General features: G+C 41.2%; 6 protein-coding genes across 11 annotated transcripts in view; 3 read left to right on the top strand and 3 right to left on the bottom strand.

The window, feature by feature from the left end:
• Window positions 1-223: 223 nt before the first annotated feature.
• LOC124185314 (rho GTPase-activating protein 19) lies at window positions 224-5,010 on the top strand. 4 transcript variants are annotated; one of them, XM_046575955.1, is made up of 7 exons: window positions 224-685; window positions 1,203-1,372; window positions 1,448-1,657; window positions 1,737-2,113; window positions 2,199-2,561; window positions 2,728-3,522; window positions 3,720-5,010. In XM_046575955.1, exons 1-7 carry the CDS (start codon window positions 561-563, stop codon window positions 4,485-4,487), a joined length of 2,808 nt encoding a protein of 935 aa, XP_046431911.1. In that variant the 5' UTR covers window positions 224-560; the 3' UTR covers window positions 4,488-5,010. The 4 variants fall into 4 exon arrangements, with proteins under 4 accessions (XP_046431911.1, XP_046431908.1, XP_046431912.1 ...); XM_046575952.1 differs by having other exon boundaries at window positions 1,200-1,372; XM_046575954.1 differs by lacking the exon at window positions 224-685 and adding an exon at window positions 892-1,034.
• Window positions 4,957-6,199, bottom strand: LOC124185317 (U6 snRNA-associated Sm-like protein LSm1). Its single transcript, XM_046575959.1, has 3 exons — window positions 5,758-6,199; window positions 5,421-5,605; window positions 4,957-5,313 (listed from the first exon to the last, which is right to left on the bottom strand). Exons 1-3 carry the CDS (start codon window positions 5,801-5,803, stop codon window positions 5,140-5,142), a joined length of 405 nt encoding a protein of 134 aa, XP_046431915.1. The 5' UTR covers window positions 5,804-6,199; the 3' UTR covers window positions 4,957-5,139.
• Window positions 6,200-7,920: 1,721 nt separating this feature from the next.
• On the top strand, window positions 7,921-10,263 carry LOC124185316. The gene is made up of 2 exons (XM_046575958.1): window positions 7,921-8,343; window positions 8,982-10,263. Exons 1-2 carry the CDS (start codon window positions 8,275-8,277, stop codon window positions 10,116-10,118), a joined length of 1,206 nt encoding a protein of 401 aa, XP_046431914.1. The 5' UTR covers window positions 7,921-8,274; the 3' UTR covers window positions 10,119-10,263.
• A 13-nt stretch (window positions 10,264-10,276) lies between these two features.
• LOC124185315 lies at window positions 10,277-13,714 on the bottom strand. Its single transcript, XM_046575957.1, has 9 exons — window positions 13,575-13,714; window positions 13,107-13,367; window positions 12,873-13,001; window positions 12,552-12,729; window positions 12,103-12,476; window positions 11,887-12,002; window positions 11,269-11,800; window positions 10,969-11,189; window positions 10,277-10,816 (listed from the first exon to the last, which is right to left on the bottom strand). The coding sequence occupies exons 5-9, from the start codon at window positions 12,265-12,267 to the stop codon at window positions 10,636-10,638; spliced, it is 1,215 nt and encodes a 404-aa protein (XP_046431913.1). The 5' UTR covers window positions 12,268-12,476; window positions 12,552-12,729; window positions 12,873-13,001; window positions 13,107-13,367; window positions 13,575-13,714; the 3' UTR covers window positions 10,277-10,635.
• Window positions 13,715-15,220: 1,506 nt separating this feature from the next.
• Window positions 15,221-16,054, top strand: LOC124185571. Its single transcript, XM_046576449.1, has 2 exons — window positions 15,221-15,474; window positions 15,626-16,054. Exons 1-2 carry the CDS (start codon window positions 15,221-15,223, stop codon window positions 15,777-15,779), a joined length of 408 nt encoding a protein of 135 aa, XP_046432405.1. The 3' UTR covers window positions 15,780-16,054.
• A 49-nt stretch (window positions 16,055-16,103) lies between these two features.
• LOC124185313 (janus kinase and microtubule-interacting protein 3) overlaps window positions 16,104-18,358 on the bottom strand; it is a 52,784-nt gene continuing 50,529 nt past the window's right edge. For 2 of the 3 annotated variants that reach the window (XR_006871364.1, XR_006871365.1), the window contains exons 12-13: window positions 17,698-17,859; window positions 16,104-17,600 (exon numbers count right to left, since the gene is read on the bottom strand). Coding sequence is in view for 1 of the 3 variants with exons in the window: in XM_046575951.1 (XP_046431907.1) it covers window positions 17,836-17,859 (24 nt within the window). In the remaining 2 variants the exon portion in view is untranslated. Of the gene's footprint in view, window positions 17,601-17,696; window positions 17,860-18,358 lie in introns of those variants that run through there. The other variant, XM_046575951.1, reaches the window with a different exon arrangement.

Below are 18,358 nucleotides of genomic sequence, written 5' to 3'. Positions count from 1 at the left end.
ATATCATCAGTCAACGGTATATGGTATTAGGTATGGAGCATTAGAACAGTTCAAACGACGCCGTTTTGCCACTCGACGACGAAGTGCCAAAATATCCCGTTTCACGCTAGGTTCACTCCATTCCCACGTAAACGATGCGCACGCCACCTTTCGAGTACTACCGCGTGGACTAATCAGATGGCTTGGCATAGTGTCACCTGACTCGCCATTACCGTGGAAACTGTAAACCGAAATGGTATCCATAGTGCAGTGGTGCGGCGTCGGTGACAAATATCTTTAATATACAGGGAATTTGTAATAACCAGGAAAAAAATACCGGCGATGTTCTCATCCATCCCCTTTGCTCGCGGCTTGGCCATAAAAAATCCACGCATCATGTCAATTTTACGAACATAACGAAGTACCGAATACGTGCATGTAGTTCGATTGAACATAACCGCCATTGACCAAGAACGCGTAGGTGTGTGTTTGTTTGCCCTCGTAATATTTGAATCGTCGGTTGAAAAACATGTCAGCGCGTTGAGGATTTTTAACGTTAATCGAAATTTTCAATAACGAAAATGGAAGACTTTAACGAAGGGGTCGACGGAAAGTTGGCTTACAGAATGCGAAAAGTTAATTCTGAACAATTTCACACCCTCGTCAGGATGCACCTGTCCTTTGAATTGGACCTCAACACTGAAGAGTGAGTTATTCTCTACTGCAATCGGTTAACTGTCAAGCCAAACGTTTCGACGTTAGCTCGCAGAATTTATCTAATTTGCGTATTGTACAGTCCTGTTTTTACATATACTTTCGAATTACCATACCACCAACAGATCTTTGCATTTTTCATCGTCTGATATTGTCATCCTAATTTGTATCCCTACATGGTTGTGTCAATGAGCATTTAGTTGGGATGCGAGTATGTCCAAGAACTGTTCTCCTTCGTGTCAATGCGTTCTGCATGCGTTGGGTAGTGTATGGCGAGAAGCCGAAAATCTAGTCTCAACCTCGGTATCAAGCACGAGATGCTGTCTGACGTACTGTTTGTGGTTTGTATTTTTAGTTGTGACTGATTGCTGTGCTGGCTTGATATTGGTGATGGAGGAAAAGCTCTGTGGTGCAATCTATTAAACCTTATGAAAAATGTATCCATATTTTTAATCATAATTCATTAATCATAAAGCACCAGTTGAAATTATATTATCTTGTTCCAGTAGCGATTGTGTAGCGGAAAAAGTCAAGCTCAAAAAATGGAGCCTGATAAGTTTCTCAAAAAAGCCTAAGTCAACCATCAATCTACAGAAGGAAGTGATAGAGGGTGCTCCTTTGTCACATGAGGGTATAACTCAAGTCAAACAGCTGATTGAATATCTGTCAACTGAACAAAGTAAGTTTGAATCAGCAATTATACACACAATACAACTATATACCCTTAATAAACGTTACCTATGTTTTAATCTAGGCATCGTACAAGAAGGGATTTTTCGACGAACAGGAAAGCTCACCAGGCAACAAGACCTGAAGAATGCACTATATCAGGGAATCCGATTAAACTTTGAAGATGGCCAATTTAGTGTTCATGACTGTGCTTCCGTTTTAAAAAGTTTCTTAGCTGAATTACCAGAGCCACTGTTAACAGACTTGCACTATCCCGCTCACTGTCAAATAGCTGGTGAATCTCATACCCATTACATGATCCCAACAGACTTTATAAAACTTAGTCATTCATTAACCTTGATTTTTTTCAACAGAGCTATGGTGTGGTGATATGAAAGCAAACGAATGCAGACTCCTTAGATCGTTACAGCTACTTTTGCTTTTATTACCATCTGAAAATCGGATTCTGCTTAGATATGTTCTAAGGTTGCTAAACAAGACTGCGAGCTTTGAACACAGCAACAAAATGAATTGTGATAGCCTTGCAACATTATTCACCCCGCACTTGCTGTGTCCAAGGAAACTATCACCCGAAGCTCTGCACATAAATTCACAGACTTTGTCAGGACTAGTTGCCTTCATGATTACAAAAGGCATTGAAATGTTTGACATTCCTCCAAAACTAGCCACTGATATTAGAGCTTACTGGGTTGAACAGGAAAGGAAACTTCTGAGTCCTACAAAAAATGATGTGAGCTTCTTTTTAATGTTTTTGATTTTTTTTTATTATTTGAAACGGAATTTCTCAAGTCTCATACCACTCTTTCCATTCACAGCTAAATGAATCAATATCAGATGCAACTGGTACAGCTCACACAGTGTTTAGTTTTGTCGATCATAAATTAACAGCCAAAGCAAACTCCACACAAGACACACAGGCAGCATTAGCGCAGTTGTACGCTCATATTCAGGCCATGCCAGAATCTGCGAAAAAACGCAGGTTGGTTAAACAATTCAATAAAGAAAACGGACAGGGGACACCTAGGCAGGTGAAGAATTTGAGAACCAAAAGCCTAGGAGATTCAATAAAGAAGCATATTTTCCAAAAGAAAATACTAGGCCATAAAAAACCAGTAGACATCAACATTGGTTGTAGCAATATCACTAGATCTAGTAGCGAGGAGAATATATTGTCGTCGGTAAGTAATACAAATTGTCTTATGTGCTTTTACCACACAAATGCTGTCAGTATCAATGTTCTTTTCAAATTTACATGTCTTGTGCTAATGGCTATTTGTACTAACAACCTCTGCAAGTGAATGCAACGACGATACTAAAATCCTCTTATTTGCATGCATTGAGCAGAGCTTGGAAAAATCATTGCTTCCGCCAAAAACGCTCTTCAGTAAATCAGATGATGAACTGAGCCCGGATATCTACGAGCCATTGGAAGCAGATAATCTACTGCATGTAAAGCATATAAGCAGCAGCACAGGGAGCTTGAACACGTCTAATCTGGGGCATTGCAAGTCAAAGAAGAAAATGCTGCTTGCGAATTTTATAAATATCAGCGCAGAGAAAAGCGTCAAAAAATTTGAAAACGCTGCAATAAATAAATCATCAGAAAGGGTCAAGGAAAGTTTCAGTCAACGTGAATCAGACAAGAATAGCTGTCCAGTAAAATTGCAAAGCAAAGCTTCCAACTTGCGAGATATTAATACCTCAAAAAATCTACGATTTTCACGCCAATTAAGTGAACCTGAGAGTTATTCGACAGAGGCTGCCTCTAATATGAATGATAGCGAATTCGTGAGGCAAAATTCAGACCCGATATTTCCTGTAAGAAGAAGACCCAACATAGAAGTGGTTTTTCCTCCCAGGAAATCTATGCCTGATATACAATCTGAAATTTCTCCACAAAAGACAGAAACTTCAGTCTCTGAAACATCAAGCTATGCAGCTTCAACAGTATTGAGTAGATTCTGCAACACATATACGGCACGTACATCGACACCAGCTAAGAATTTATTACGAAAAAGTTTAGCTGCTGCTACTGCTGCTGCTACAGCTAATGAATGCACATTGACGCCCATTGCATACCACGACAAAAGCATGAGCCCAATTACTCAAAGCACGACGAAGATGAGTAAAGCTATGCAGGTATGCATGTATTCTGCACTTTCTGTTTTCACTCTTCATCCCGTCATTTTTACGTGTCTATTTTCTATTTATGTGCTCATTGTTTGCATTTGGTTAAACCGCATGTCCGCTACTACTCGATATAAAAAGGTAATCTCAAAACGTAAAAATGAAGAAGTCATGAAAATTTTATCGAAATTAATTGAAACTTCTGACAGGAAACTATGATGACTCCACGTTCAAGAAAACCAGTGATGATGATCTCTGGGTCAAACTTATGCAATCTTGCAACATTAAATAACGGATGCACGCCATGCAGTTCTGGTTCGAACATTCAAAGATCAAACTTGGATCTTACACAGAAAAAAAGTTGTACATCCATTTTGGAAGAGTGTCAAAAGATAGACAGTATGAGTGGTGAGTTGGTACTAACTGACAATCAAGGTAATACCGAGACCAAAGAAAACTTCGGAAATTTAAATGAGGATAGAAATTTTGTGACCTCAATAGAAGACGAATATTGTAACGAAATAATTGAGGCAAGTAGCGTTTCCATAACAAGTACATTTCGAGAATATCTATTATCACGAAGCGTACTAACTGCGAGTCCTGTTGACTTAAGTTTCACGTCTCGTACTGACGATTTTGACCAATCTGAGTCAGATTTAAATATTCTTAACGAAGATAGACTATCCGATAGTCTTCTGCATTGCTTGGATGGAAATCAACCTAGTTCCGATACATCTGGCATAGTTTCTGGTAGTACCAACAGTGTCAGTAACTCTCCAGAGAAAATTGATGAGGTTATTAACCAATCACCAAGAAAAAGGGGAACGAATCTCCAGCGTGACGATTCTAAAAAATCTGTCACTGACAAAAAGGTTACAAATGAATTGAAGTTTCAAACTCTATGGAACAAACAATTGAGTGAATCTACACTGAAACCACTAAAAGCGAAGGAAACATTACAAGAGACTTCTTTTTAAAGTGGAATTATAGTATATACATTGAATTCTAATGTTCAAACCTACTTTTTACGACACTTCATTGTGTAGTAAAAATTGCGTTGAACACTGTTATAGTTTTACCTAATGTGTTTTTTTCATTTGTTTAAATTATTAAGCAGTTTTTATTATTATTTACGTAATTTTGAGCTGTCTATAAACAATTAAATCGTATTAGTTTGATATCGAATACGAATTCTGTGCGAAATTTTTGTATAATGTATAGCAAATAGTTTGCTACGTGATATTTGTACTAGACTTCAATCATATGCTAAGTTTTTATCATATTAGTTGTAAATGACGATGATGAATGTTGTGGGTTTAAATATTTAAAAATATTCTTCATTCTGAATGAGCCAAGAACGAAATTCGTGACAGTTCATTATAACTATTTGTATAAAAAAAAAGAGGTAGAATAACAGATTTTTCGAGATTCATTCGTACCGGCAGATCTGTGTATCAATAATATATTTTCATATTATAGCGCACGCCTTATGTATAACAATTGTCTGTTGTTTTTCTTTCACCTATTTCCCTTTGCTTTCACAGAATTGAACAACTCTCTGAATATTCAGTCAGACTTATGTGATGACGAGGATGACGAAAATGAACTTGTTGTAGGAATAGATGTGGGTCAGAACATGTCATCATGCCCCAAATCCGGAATGTAGGAGAGGCCTCGTTCTTTCAGAGCTTTGCTCATCAGTTGTTCTTGATCTTGCTTCAATTCTTGCTCTCGTCTTTGAGCATCTAATATATCATCTACGGGCACCTGAGATAGTGGCAGATCCTTTTCCTTGTCCCCATCCTGAGGTGAAATTCAGTAAGTTTATAGTGCAGGACTTTGGCGCCAGCGTATAGAGCTGGAAGACTAAAAATATTGATTTGCTGAGCATAAAAAAATTGAGTGCTTACTATTTCACCCAAAAGAACAACATTCTCGCCTCGGACGATGAAAACGCCCCGAGGAATATCTCCATATTCTTTGCCGACGTGAATTCTTTCGATAGTTCGATGAAGGACCAGGTTGGCAAATTGATCAACACTTCTGAGATATCCGATAAGTGTTCTACCATCTCTTAACAGAACCATTAGCTTTTCTAAACGAACAGTTCGGGCGTGATTAATTTATCTGGTGTTACTGGCGTAATTGTTAATCAAAATATTTACATTGATGGTTAAGTGTAAACATAACCTCAACTTCGATAAATCGCTAGAACTAACAGTTTCCAACTAATTACATCAAACGTACTGTCTAGTTCTTCGAGGAGGGACGCTGTTCCGGGCACTACGTTCATTTTTCAGAGATTTTATATTAATTAAATCAAAGACTGGTTACTCAGCTACCGATTCGCTGATGCGTTGTACCCCACAAGTAACAACGCCGGCCCTCACACACGTAGGTATGGACCGTATGTACGTAACGTTAGGCAAAACTCAGGGCAATGACGAACTCACTGGGGCGACAGACATTTCCGTCTGTTCCTCTCTAACGGAGATGTCTCTACTGACAAACTTCGATAATTTTGAAATTACGAAAAATTCGAAAATGCTCAACGATGATTTCCGATTTCCACCAACTGTGGGCGTGTTCGGTAATCGACTGACCGTACTGTCAGTAATGAAAATCTACAGTATAGGTCACTTGGACTATACCGTTTTCAGTACTGACAGAACTTTCAGTCAATTTCCGAACACGCCCTGTATGTGTGGAACGCTGTGAGCAGCTAAAGTGGGAAACCCCCTGAAGCAATTAAATTAAAACCAAAAGTAACAAATTACATCTATCGGATTAATATATACCTTACGAAGGTCGGAAAATATTGACATCATCCACGTAGGAAGAGGACGGATTATTGCAGAACGATAGCAACATTGATTAGTTTCAAATCCGTAATAAAAGGCATTTTTTGCCGATCCACTGGTATAAGAACCAAGGTGTACCGGAACGATATTGTGTGTCACGTAAACTATACTTTGGTAAGTTTTGGTACCTGTACCAATGGCTCGCCAAAAAATGCCAAAAAATGCCTAAAAATAGTACTTTGTTCGACAGCCACAGTGGAACCTCGGTTGTCCGAATTAATTAGGACTGACAATGAGCCTAGTTCGTATAATTGAACGTTCGGATACCCGAAAAGATATTTTTATCTTAAGGGATAAATACAACACAAATTTCAATCGTCAAGCAGTCTGCATTAAACATCTAAGTACGTATATAGAACCTTTTTCAAACACCAAACGCTTATTTTATTACTTTGGTTTTACATAGTCGTCCATTGTCAATTAACGAACGGCTGCTACACATTTTTTAGCGACCAACGTTGTATATTTCACGCTAAAAATATATTTTTTTAGTCAACGTCCGGATAATTAAGCATAAATCAAGTCATGGTTCGGATAATTGAGGATTTACTGTACTATCCTAACTTTAGAATTCGCGTTCAAGTAATTATTCAAAGACATTTGTAAATATCACTTTTTCCAGAACCGATTTCATTTAGAATATATGGAGTGTGATTAATTTGATTGGGATCAAGGTACCTACTTGATTTGAGAAGATATACACATTGTTTTAGTTGTATGGTAATTCGACCAAGTGTCCTTTAGTGACAAGAGGCTAGGCATTCTTGACATTTCAATTTTACATCGATTATTTATTTTTTTAATATTGCTCCAGGAGTAATTAACTACTCGGCCATGACCTTGAGGAACGATGCGTCAGAGTGATTGAACCAAAAATGTATATAAGAAAATGCAGAATACATCGCAATTACGCGAACTCGGCCCCAATATATTTGGGAAAAAAATTGACGTATCCCTCCCTTTTCGGTAGCCTGCGATTGAATTGTATATGCGATTTTATTCCCAAATATTTTGCTTTTCTATAAACAATGCGTAATCTGCGAACGTATGACGCAAATATACATCTGCCTGCGTGCAGTGGCCTGCGTTGTTACATTATAGAGCTCAAAACAAACACAATGCTAGAATGACTCAAGGAATCTTACAGATACAGTGACTTTTACTGATTGCCAATCATGCTCAAGTATTTTATAATGTCAAGGATAAACATACGTACACATGTAAGCTTTTACGTAACTCGATGCGTAAATTTTGTTTCATATTTCCGTGTCCGATCCATCATGCCTTGAAAATATAGTGTTACTCCCGTTCTAATACAGAATTCTCTCGATATCGTAATAGTGCAATAGGATGATAGAAAATAAAGAATCACAAAATCACGGGTACAGACACATTGGAATGTACAGGTACCAGTGTCACGGCACGTAAACTTGGGCATGCCGACCTTGCGTTGTACCGGAAAGGTGAAATAAATCTATATCTTATAGAATTTTTTTCTGCTGTGCTTGATTCGGAAGCGCGCCGTAACTGCGTTGATTTCAAGATTAATTGTAAAACTGCTCCGCTGTAACGCCCTTTCGTCTGTTGCATAAAAACGTTTTGGTCCCGGATCCGAAGGCGCGAGACAAGTGTGAAATCCTGACAAAAGTAAAGTAGGTGGTGCCCGGCGTTGACTCCTTCATCCTACGATATGTTGTATATGTATATCGCTCTTACTTTCACTCCCGGCGCATCTCGGCAAGCCAGGCAAAGGCCTTCCAGCGGATGATCCTACGATCCATAGACAATGTAATTGGTAGTTACCATCGAGATTGCCTGGCCGTACGTTCGCCGGTATTACGGTCCAAGTGGATACTCGGCTCTGAATCGAATCGCTCGCGGCCGATTCAAGCTTTTCCACAACATGGCGGGAGACGTTTTTACTCTGTTTGTCGTAATCACCCTGACCGCTGCAGAGCTCCAAAAATTTTTCGTGAGTTACTATCTTACTCCTGTTATTTTTTTTCTAAATTAGAGTTATCCAAAGTTTACTGTGTCGTTTTATAAACATCAACAGTTATTAAACTCGCTGTTTGAAGTTATTTTAAAAACGCACGATTGGTTTTACGCATATTTTTATTGTACCGATCTTAAGTACGTCCGTCAAGTTAAAGTAATTATGACTTATGATTACATAGGTATAAATTCCTTCAAACTGTAATAAATCCAGCAGCCAATTATCACCAGTTACTTCGAACGAGTAAGACTTTTGGTCGATATTATTTATGGACTTTTTTTCTCTAAACGTTGGTCGATTTTCAACTTTGTTGTCCGGAGAGAACACGGACTTGCATACCGATTTTTGCATCTTGAGTGCGACTGCTGCATTCGAGGCTGCCCGTAGTCGCGTAGACAAAGCAGAGGACCTTCAAAATGAAATACAGTGACTTTTAGCTTTTTGTGGCTACGTAGGCATGTAGAATTGCGCAACCCGAGACTGCCTCCGCTTCTTATTCATGCGTGGAGGTAATGAGGCAGCGTAATTGCCGCAATGACCTCTGACAGTATGCGGTACGATTGTGAGTACGGACTTGGATGTGAAAATTGTCTTCTTTATCTTAATGCCCGCAGAATACGACGGCGCAGCCAATTAATACCAACTTCACCTGCGCCGGCCGCCCGACTGGTTACTACGCCGACGTACCGTCGAACTGCAGGATTTACTACAACTGCGATGACCAGGGCAACAAGTTTTCTTATCTCTGTCCCGAGATGACCGCCTTCCGGCAAGAGGCTCTGATCTGCGATCACGCGTACCTCGTTGACTGCCAGGCGGGAGCTCGGCTCGGCAAAATGGCCCACGAACCTTCAACCTCGTCAGAATTCACCTCGACTACGACGCAACCTAGTCGATGGATGACGGGCAATCTCTTCCGCGGTTTTTCATCCGAGAAGAACTCAACGGTCCGTAAGGAGGTCAACACTGGACGGTTCCATTTTGGTACAGTAAATTCACCCGAGCGGTCTAACAATTCGAACACGGTTCCAAGCTGGGCGGACGATCGGAGAACACAGCAAGTTTCAAGCACAGAAAGGTTTTCAGGGGAAAAATTCGGAGTTTATAATAAATTTCCCTTCGGTTACCAGACGTCCCACGTCAGCGAGAACTGGCAGAGCGACCACCGGCAGACGTTCTCCAATCTGCCCATACAAGCTCGATTCGGTACCTACTTCGACGAACAGATAAAGAGCAAGCCAGCATCTCCTCGAGTTCGGTCAGGCGAAGATCAGCTCACGATGAACTCGAGAGAACAACGCATCGAGTCGACGACGTCACGTTTCCCCTTTGGATATACGCGGACCATGGAATCCCACTTCAGCTTTCAAAACAGCAATTATCCTCGTTGGGACAAAGTGGGTGCCAAGTCCACTCAGACTCCTGGCCGACCGTCCACGACGACCCCGACAACGCCCTTGACCTCGGAATTTCCCCAACGCGATTATACGGCATCCTTGAAACCGCTTGTACCCAACGTCCTGGAAGACGATCCTTACTATCCCACCGAAACCGGGACAACGACGGAAATATATTACACTCCCAGTGAAGATAACAACGTGCTACCACGAGCTTTGACTGCCCCGAACTTTCAGCCTCCTCTTGTTGGCGTGTATTTCAAGGTACCCGATGTGTGGCCGGATCTTAGTACTATCGACGATATCGTAGATCGAAGAAAACTTTTCTACATACCAAGGACCAATAATTCCTGATAATTATTCCAAAGTTTGCTCACTCTTCAAGGTGTCGATAAAGCATCAGTAATTAATTTTAATTCACGAAATATTCTCACTTACAACAATATAAGCACGATATCAAAATAAACCATCAGTGTTATCATCGAACCACATAAGCCCAGCTCAATAACTGTGAATACTTTATGGTACTCAATTTTTGTACACACACGCACTTTCTCATTTGATCAATTAAATAATTTACTTATCGCTAAAATAATACCGATCTTTCTCTCGTCGTAATTGTACTATCAAGAAAAGAAACGGCCCGACGAATTTCTTATTCCCATGGTACTCTGCGGCTCGAACGAAACGAATACGAAAGATTATGTGAAATCTCAATTTTATTTGGTTATTAATTTTTGAAAATACACAAGACAATTTTACGTTTAATTCTGAGCTTTCAGTAACTTTTGCAACATAAATTAAAATAGTAATATTGCAAAGGCTTCAATCCCTGTGAAGAAAATAAAACAAACGAGTACCTGATCAGTGATCATCCGAAGACGTGTTGGTTATTGATACAGGGACAGTGTGGGTGGGTAATCCTTAAGGGCTCGGAGCAGGATCCTCCGGGACCAACTGAGTACAGGGTTAACAATACCGGGCGTGACGTGTCAAGAGAAACCAAGAGTGCTTCGGTGCGCGTGGGCGACCTAACGCGGTTTGCCAAATACCTACAGGAAGATCCAATGGGTTTAGATTCGTGGAGAGATTGTCAGGGCTCAATCTCCAATCTCGCGATCAATTAGATTACGGTACTTCCGACTAACTCCACCGTCCATCGTCAACTGATATCATCGTAAGCGTAATGTGGCGGTAATTTTACCCGTTAACGAGGATTTCGTAACCATTGACGAACGAAATATCATTCGGTTGTCTCCATGTGACTAGAAGACAATCGTCACAGATCTTATTCACGACTGCGAAGTCTCGTGGCGGGGGAACGCCACGACGTGATTGATTTATTTCCGGGTCCCTAGCTTCAGCAATTTCCGATTCTTGGTCTCGAGGGAAAATTTTATCCCGGCTCGGCAGTACGCCGTTAATCTGTCAACGCAGAAGTATGAGAAACGTGAAGACAGAGAGGGTTGAAAAATTTCTTCCACTTTCTCCTCAACAAATTCACCTGGACGAAATCTGAGCTGTTCAGATAATTGTACAGCCTGCACTGGTCAAAGTCTTGTTCGGTTGCCGCGGCTACTGAAGTAGTCAAGTTCTCGATTATTTTCCCAGGGTCTACCATACCTCTCAGATTCTCGGCCAGAGCCGCGATCATTCCATCCTTGCTGCGATTTTTCACACGGAGCAATTCGACGGCTGTCTGCAGACCAGAAATGGTTGGCCTTAACGGCGCAGGGTCGTGGTAGGGACAACCATCCGTAGGACAGGAGCCCTGGATAATTTGAGATGAGGAGCAGCCGCACTGAGCGACGAGCTTTTGGAGAACGTAGTTTTTTCTGCCGATGGAGTCGACCTCCTGCTGAAGCGTTTTGGCCAGACGCTCCATCTCGGCTTCGCGGTTACTATCTTCGATGCAAGGACAAGTCTCCGGGGATTTTTCACGCTTCATTTTATCATCGTTCAACATTTTCACGACGGAATCCACGCAGCAACAGTAGTCGCAGTGCACTCCACCCTTGGCACACTCGCAGTCACAGCTATAGTCGGGATTGAGAAATATAAAAAAAAAAATTTCGTGTCGTTACTTTGCGATTCCAGCTATTTAAGCATTCCACCCTCTTACCCAGGTTCCTGCAACGCGTCGTGTTGGCCTGTCGTTTCGCCACACCCGCAGGGACAACTGTCTTTTTTGATCGTCCGATGAACGTTCGCATCTACGTCACATCCGCAGAGGCACTGCTAAGATACGTATAAAATACGGCTTGTCAATGAGTATGTACGATAGTATGAAGTGATTCACTAAGCAATTTAAATTAAGTTTTAAATCATTCACGATTACATCTGGGTTTGTCGACACCGTCGCGTCGCAACCGCAGGGACAATTTGAGTCGTGAGTTTTTTTTGAAACGATCTGGTCTCCGCTTCCTTCATCTTCAACGATTATTTCTGAGATCTTCTCAGCACCAACGATTGCTATCTCCCGCACTTGGCACAGATTGCACATTTGACTCGTCTTCCCACCACCTTTGCTTCGTTGGGTACCGAATTTCAAGCATTCTTCGCACGGTATTGACGAAGCGGGTATGAAAGACTGCTTAAGAACGGAACGCGCGGTGACTTTTGATTCGTCTAATCTCTTCAGCTCTTCGGCAAAGCAAACGTCGCAAGGTTCTGACTGCTCGCATTCGAAACATGGGTGCAGGTCAGAATTGCCTGAGGAACCAAGTGTCATATGGTGTTTATTTTAATGTTGGTTGTTGGAATCCACACCGACTTGTTTTCGCCCACCTCTGTTTCCTGATGGAAACACGAATCTTCTCCTGAGCTCGTCGACGACATCGTTCTCCGCACTCTTGATATTGGAATCGCTGCACGCGCAACGAGGACCACAGGTATCAGGGTCTTGCAATTCTCTCTTTCTGCTGCCTGATTGAATTTCGTTACGAGTTGGTAAAGTTTCAGGCACCTGTTATCACAGAAACCAATATCTCGTTAGAGGCAAGTAATGGGAAGTACCTCATAGCACTCGAATTCAATTGGCAGAAAGTCGGGAGCTAACTCTTCAATGAAAACGTTATAAACTGCAATAGAAGTATAACGATTTTTCACCGTTTTCGTAGTGCAGGAGCAGGTGCAAGCCTCGATGCAATCCGGGCACTTGGAGTGGTCATCACCGCACTTGCAATTTCCGCAATCTTTGCAAATTATTCCGTCCAAATCTTCGGACAATTTTCTAGCCTGGTGAATGCCAAAAATTGATCGATTTGACGTGATGGAATTGACGAAGGATTAAAAGTGTTTCGTAGAAAATTCGACAAATCCAGGTACTTGTCACCAACGCACCACTGTTTTTGAAATATCGCCTGTTTCAGCGACGTCGTTTGAGTTCACGATTCCACAGCCGCATTCGCAAGCGATTTGATCGTCTTTGCATCCACACTCGCAATTTCTCGTCTTGTCTTGATTCGTTTCAGAAGAATCATCGTCGAGACTCACGAGATCGCAGACGCACTCTCCGCCACAGCTATTACAAAACCAGTCGCCAGTTTCCCCCAACCTGTCAGCGTCAAATTGTCCGCATTTGCACTTGGGACAGAATCCATCCTGCGTTCAAATTAGGTCAAACGATATTTCAGGGAAATATATTTCTGCAGCATATTCGTTTTTCACCCCAGGCTTTTCGGTGAGCTTCAGTAGCGCTGTGAAAAGACAACAATTATTAAAATAGCTACGCGAAATGCGCCTTTCGGAAAGCCTAGGGTGAGACATTATATTCTTATAATCTTTTAGCGAAAACACTCGTCAACTAACTTTTTTTGTCGCGGGATCGCAGGGACAGTCGCAAATGCACTTGTACCCCTCCTCAGATTTGCTTAGCTGCTTCAGTTTCGTTGCAGTTTCCTTAATAGGGCCACTCAATTTGCACAAACCTCGATTCTGTGAGAAATTATATATTCATCGACGATTACTTCACAAAGTGCTACATTGAAAGTCAAGCAATTGCAGACTAACGAATTTCCACTCTCACGAACAAACCTTGGCTTTTTCCAAGACATCCTCGAATTGTTCGGCTAGGTTCATCAGCGTTTTTGGGCTTGCATTTTTTCCCACAATATTCTCTTTGTTTGTGGTAGAGGCACAACTGCAAGTGCCGTGCACCGCGGTGAACGAAGGTTCACCCATAACAGGAATGACCTTCGAATTGCCAAGCACCTCTTTCTGCACCTCACCGAGCTTTTCCTGGGTGGATCTGAGCTGCGTTTTCAACATGTCCGTCTGTTTAATCAGCACGTTCTTCTCCTGCCTGAGACTCCGCATGCTCGTTATCATTCTCTTGTTGTAAAACTCGAGTTTCTGCAGCCTCTGTATTACCGGATCGTCCGAAAGCGGCTCCTTGGCTTCGGCGCCCGGACAGATGGGCAGACAGTCCATGCAGTCCAATGGGTCGTTAAGAAGCCTGTTGGCCCTCTCCAAAGTCTCGCAGAAGGTTCGTTCACGGCTTTCAAGATCGCAGATGTACCTTTTCAGCAAACGTTCCTGTTCAGCCAGCTCCTGGATTCGCCCGAGGGCGATCAAGTCCCGGGAACTCAAGACTGACAGCCCTCCATCATCGCTTGGCACCTGTTCATCGCTGGTCGTATTGCGATTCAAATGCGCGTCATCGCCAGTGGCGAACCGAGAACTCCTTAACGAAGTTGACGTCGGGTCCTTTGAGTTCTCACCTTGCCCGTAAGCGTCGAGCGGTTCCCCATCTCGTTTGTAAACGAGTTCTACTTGATAGCCCTCAGAAATCGGTTGGTTCGAGTCAGCGTTTGGTGTGCTGGATCCGACGCCTGACTTGGACAGGATGCTGTTGAGGTCCAAGCTTGGTGGCTCGGTCCCGTAGTGCATGGAGACCATAGCGTTCATCAGCATCGATGGCAGAGCACACTCCATGGCGCGGAGGCGTTCGGACAACTGGGCCTGACGCCGTTCCAGCGAAGCATTTCTTTTCTCATACTTATTCACAATGTCCTTCCAATGGCTAGCGCCCTTTTCATTGCTGACGTTACCGTGCCCGAGATCTGCGGTACCGAGACCGAAAGTTCGGAGAGAGTTCATCTCAATAATTTACTTATCAATTTTTTTTTCTGTTTTCTTCAATCCGTTTCTCCGAGTTGTATAAATTATACACCAAGAATTTTAAGACTTTTTCGAAAGCTTTTGATCCAACGGAAACTCGTCGCGCGACGCCATCTTTGACAATTACGTATATACATATTTCTCGGGACATTTAATGGACATTTCAGACGTGCCATGAATTATCAGCTGGTCCGTTGTCAAATGTTTTTAATTCGTCGGATTACAGAACGTCAAAATTTTTCGTAGCTCTAAATATTTCAGACGCGGCCGTCTTGTCAACGACGTTGGGTTTAACAGATATTTGGCAAACAAAATCAGTGCATTAATCGAACAAAATGCCAGGCGCAGAGACTACCAGGTCATCTGAGTCTCTTGACACTGCTGCGATATCCAGGAAATCTAGAAGCTACTGGTCCCACATGGTTTCTCACTACGAGAAACGCAAGGCTTCCCTGGAACAACGTCAGACAGAGCTGGCCGAGCGTATCCATCTCATGGAGTGCGCGGTTCCATCCTTGCTCATGGGGGCGATGGTGTCCATAAAGCGGAACGTCGATCCTTCGCCCAGATTGTTGCAGACTGGTTTCAGGTGACCCAATTAAACTTGATCGGAAATTAATAACTTTTCAATGAAACATGGTGGTCTCTAACTTGAAATATACCAAGTTTACAGGTTCACGACAATTTTGTTTCTTTTCCAAGATAAAATGTTTGAGTATAATATGGCAGTTTCTACCTAGGCCAAGCGAGCAGCCATCGACTAGCGCCGGCAGTGCAAATCCCGAGGGAAGAGATGCGCCAAACTGCGGAAGTAACGAATCTACGGGACTGCGACGGGTCAATGCTAGACCGGAACCAGGCCGCTTCTGCAAAAACACAGACTTCAGACCGTAATTTGAGAATTGAAATCATATTTTAGTTTGCGTGGAATCCGAAAGATTCGTTTCCCATCAAAACTTGTACACGTGTGAAATATAAGTCTTGAATTCTGCCGAAACTTTGATCATTTGCGATCTTTTGCAATATTAAATGAGATTTCCTAACAAACGAGGATCACGAGATTACGTATGAATATTTACTTTCATAAATGTTTTATAATTATACTTGAATGTGTATTGAAAATTCTCTTACGTTTTTGGATGACGTTGACTCGATTCTTCTCCTCAATTGAAACAAGTGCGTCGTATGGTACTATGAGAATTGAAGACTACCTGGATATTGATTTAAATATTTTAATACAGTAACACATAATCATATACATAGTAAATGTATCAAACGTAGTGAAAAAACAATATTTTTTTTTTCCTTGTCTTTTCGAGAGTTCGTCAGCGACGAAAGACGAGTATAAAGTGTTTCTTCAAAAATATATCTCGTATATATATAATGTATACTTATAGAATAGGTAATTTTTAATATCGGTGTACGTATATTATTACTATAATTATTCTGTACACGTTTAGAATTCAACGGGCTTATAATTAATCGCTGAAAATACAGCAGGCAATAAAGTGTATAGTACAAGTTGGAAGCATGATCGTAGCGATTACAATGGAATTTATCAACCAAACAAGTTGAACAAATTCTGCAAGCCGATCCACCTGTATATTTGTATAGCCTTTTGGAAACCATATAGATATCGATATATAGCGGTAAAATATTAAAAACTTAAAGTTTAGAAAAAATCGACTAGACATTTTTTACCTAAGTTCTACGTAACATCTTAATACAAGGTTACAGACTTTACACATGGGCACAAACTCTTAACTTGCGGTTCCAATTTGGTAGATACGTTTTTTAGGCGTCTCTACCCCGGTTTGTATGCATGCAAGATAGAACCAATTATATAATTTTTCGTTCGCACTTCGTACGCATAATAACGGGCAAATCAAAAAAATAGATTACACACGTTAAAATGTAAAAAGTGATAAATATGTAATGTATAACTATAACTATAAGGTTTTATGATTTGTCCATTGCGCGAGGGTTTTTATTACCGTTTACTTATTTTTTTTTTTTTCGTATCGTTTCGAAAAATATTTATGTAAGTATTACATTACCTACTACGTTGATTATATATTTTTAATCGTCGAATAAAAATTATTGTCCATCGTTAATAATATGATTCTTTCGGCGCGTTCGAGTGTCTGAATAATGAAAACAGAGAGATGTAAGAGGAAATCAAAAATTATCAACAATTTCTTCAGTAAAATTATCGTGAGATGAAAATCAATTGTCAAGTGCTATTGACCGCAGTTTCTTACGCCAATTCAGTTTATCCGCGATAGATAGATTATCGCGCTGCGGTTATTACGATGATGATAACGGTGGGTTCCATTTCGATTTCACGTACAGTTGCACTTGCATCGGTGCAGAAAATTCCATTGCTGACAGCGATGCGACATTTCACAGTAATTAACGAACGCTTTCGTACATCCAAGCGTTCGTACAGGCACTTCAGTTTATTATACATTGATATGGACATGGATCAGCTGGTCCCATCTTTTACTGTGGCTCAACTATAAACATGACCAGTAGCTGGGCAATTATTTACGATAATTACTACAAAACGAAAAGAAAATTTTTAACAGCTAGGTTCGGGGTTGACTAACTTATAATGATCGATTGAGCGAGTTAAGTGAGTAAAAATCAGGAGGCGATGGACGTACCATCTCTGTACGTCACTTGGACTCACCAAGTAGCGCCAGCGGATTTGTCCTGAAAAAATACCCTGGTTTAAACTTTGTTCTCTGTTACCCGTAAATTTGATATTTTGTTAGCGTTTTTCGGGAGAATTGCCATCGAGAAAAATTACCTTATTAACTGATCGAAAATAGCATCTCGTCAACATCCGCAGGAGGAACAGCTCGAGGTTGAAAAACGCGAGGTCCTCTTCCGCGGGGAGAAAGCCGTAAATTCGACTGACACACCACGGAGAAGGCCCGGCTTGGCCTCATCTCCAACGGAAGTAAATTACCTGCCAGAATTGGATAAAGTTCATTTTTATTTCATAACGGGATCATGAATTTTCATTGCGCCACTCGCTACCAGGACCGTAGTCGACAGAGTTGACGAGTATTTAAGCCACGAAAAAAAGTAAAAAAACAAAAATCTCACTAGACTGCGGTCATGACAGCTCGACGCTGCATTTTTCCCAAATTCCATATACATTGTACGTATAGACAAGCTGTAGTACGAAAGATTATAAATAGAAATAAATCCCATATCAGTATTGAATTAGAAGAAGTGATCGGTCTCTGAATTTTGAAGGAATAAAAATCACGAGAAGAAAATTAGGAAGAATATTGTAGATAGTATGCTACTTAAGAAAGACAATAATACTGTAATAATAACAACGTGTACATAAGTATATAGGTGCTAGTAGCAAATTGCATTAAATCCCCTGTAATGTTGTAAATAAAACCAAGTAATTATTCGACCGCAACAACGAGCGCTGGTGCACCAGCTTCAAATTG

Source organism: Neodiprion fabricii, chromosome 6 (genome assembly GCF_021155785.1).
Source record: "Neodiprion fabricii isolate iyNeoFabr1 chromosome 6, iyNeoFabr1.1, whole genome shotgun sequence".
Taxonomy (NCBI): Eukaryota; Metazoa; Arthropoda; class Insecta; order Hymenoptera; family Diprionidae; genus Neodiprion; species Neodiprion fabricii.
The sequence above is the reverse complement of the archived record's forward strand: the minus strand, read 5'-3'. Positions and strand labels throughout refer to the sequence as shown.

Coding starts and splice junctions, on each gene's coding strand:
- LOC124185315 (XM_046575957.1), bottom strand. CDS start 12,267: ATGTGCAATCTGTGCCAAGTGCGGGAGATAGCAATCGTTGGTGCTGAG. Junction 12,003..12,102: donor CGGTGTCGACAAACCCAGAT/GTAATCGTGAAT, acceptor TACGTATCTTAG/CAGTGCCTCTGCGGATGTGA. Junction 11,190..11,268: donor ACAGCTCAGATTTCGTCCAG/GTGAATTTGTTG, acceptor CTGCGTTGACAG/ATTAACGGCGTACTGCCGAG.
- LOC124185316 (XM_046575958.1), top strand. CDS start 8,275: ATGGCGGGAGACGTTTTTACTCTGTTTGTCGTAATCACCCTGACCGCT. Junction 8,344..8,981: donor CAGAGCTCCAAAAATTTTTC/GTGAGTTACTAT, acceptor TAATGCCCGCAG/AATACGACGGCGCAGCCAAT.
- LOC124185317 (XM_046575959.1), bottom strand. CDS start 5,803: ATGAACGTAGTGCCCGGAACAGCGTCCCTCCTCGAAGAACTAGACA. Junction 5,606..5,757: donor CCTCCTCGAAGAACTAGACA/GTACGTTTGATG, acceptor CTGTTCGTTTAG/AAAAGCTAATGGTTCTGTTA. Junction 5,314..5,420: donor TTGTTCTTTTGGGTGAAATA/GTAAGCACTCAA, acceptor ATTTCACCTCAG/GATGGGGACAAGGAAAAGGA.
- LOC124185571 (XM_046576449.1), top strand. CDS start 15,221: ATGCCAGGCGCAGAGACTACCAGGTCATCTGAGTCTCTTGACACTGCT. Junction 15,475..15,625: donor TTGTTGCAGACTGGTTTCAG/GTGACCCAATTA, acceptor GTTTCTACCTAG/GCCAAGCGAGCAGCCATCGA.
- LOC124185314 (XM_046575952.1), top strand. CDS start 561: ATGGAAGACTTTAACGAAGGGGTCGACGGAAAGTTGGCTTACAGAATG. Junction 1,658..1,736: donor CGCTCACTGTCAAATAGCTG/GTGAATCTCATA, acceptor TTTTTTCAACAG/AGCTATGGTGTGGTGATATG. Junction 3,523..3,719: donor AGATGAGTAAAGCTATGCAG/GTATGCATGTAT, acceptor AACTTCTGACAG/GAAACTATGATGACTCCACG.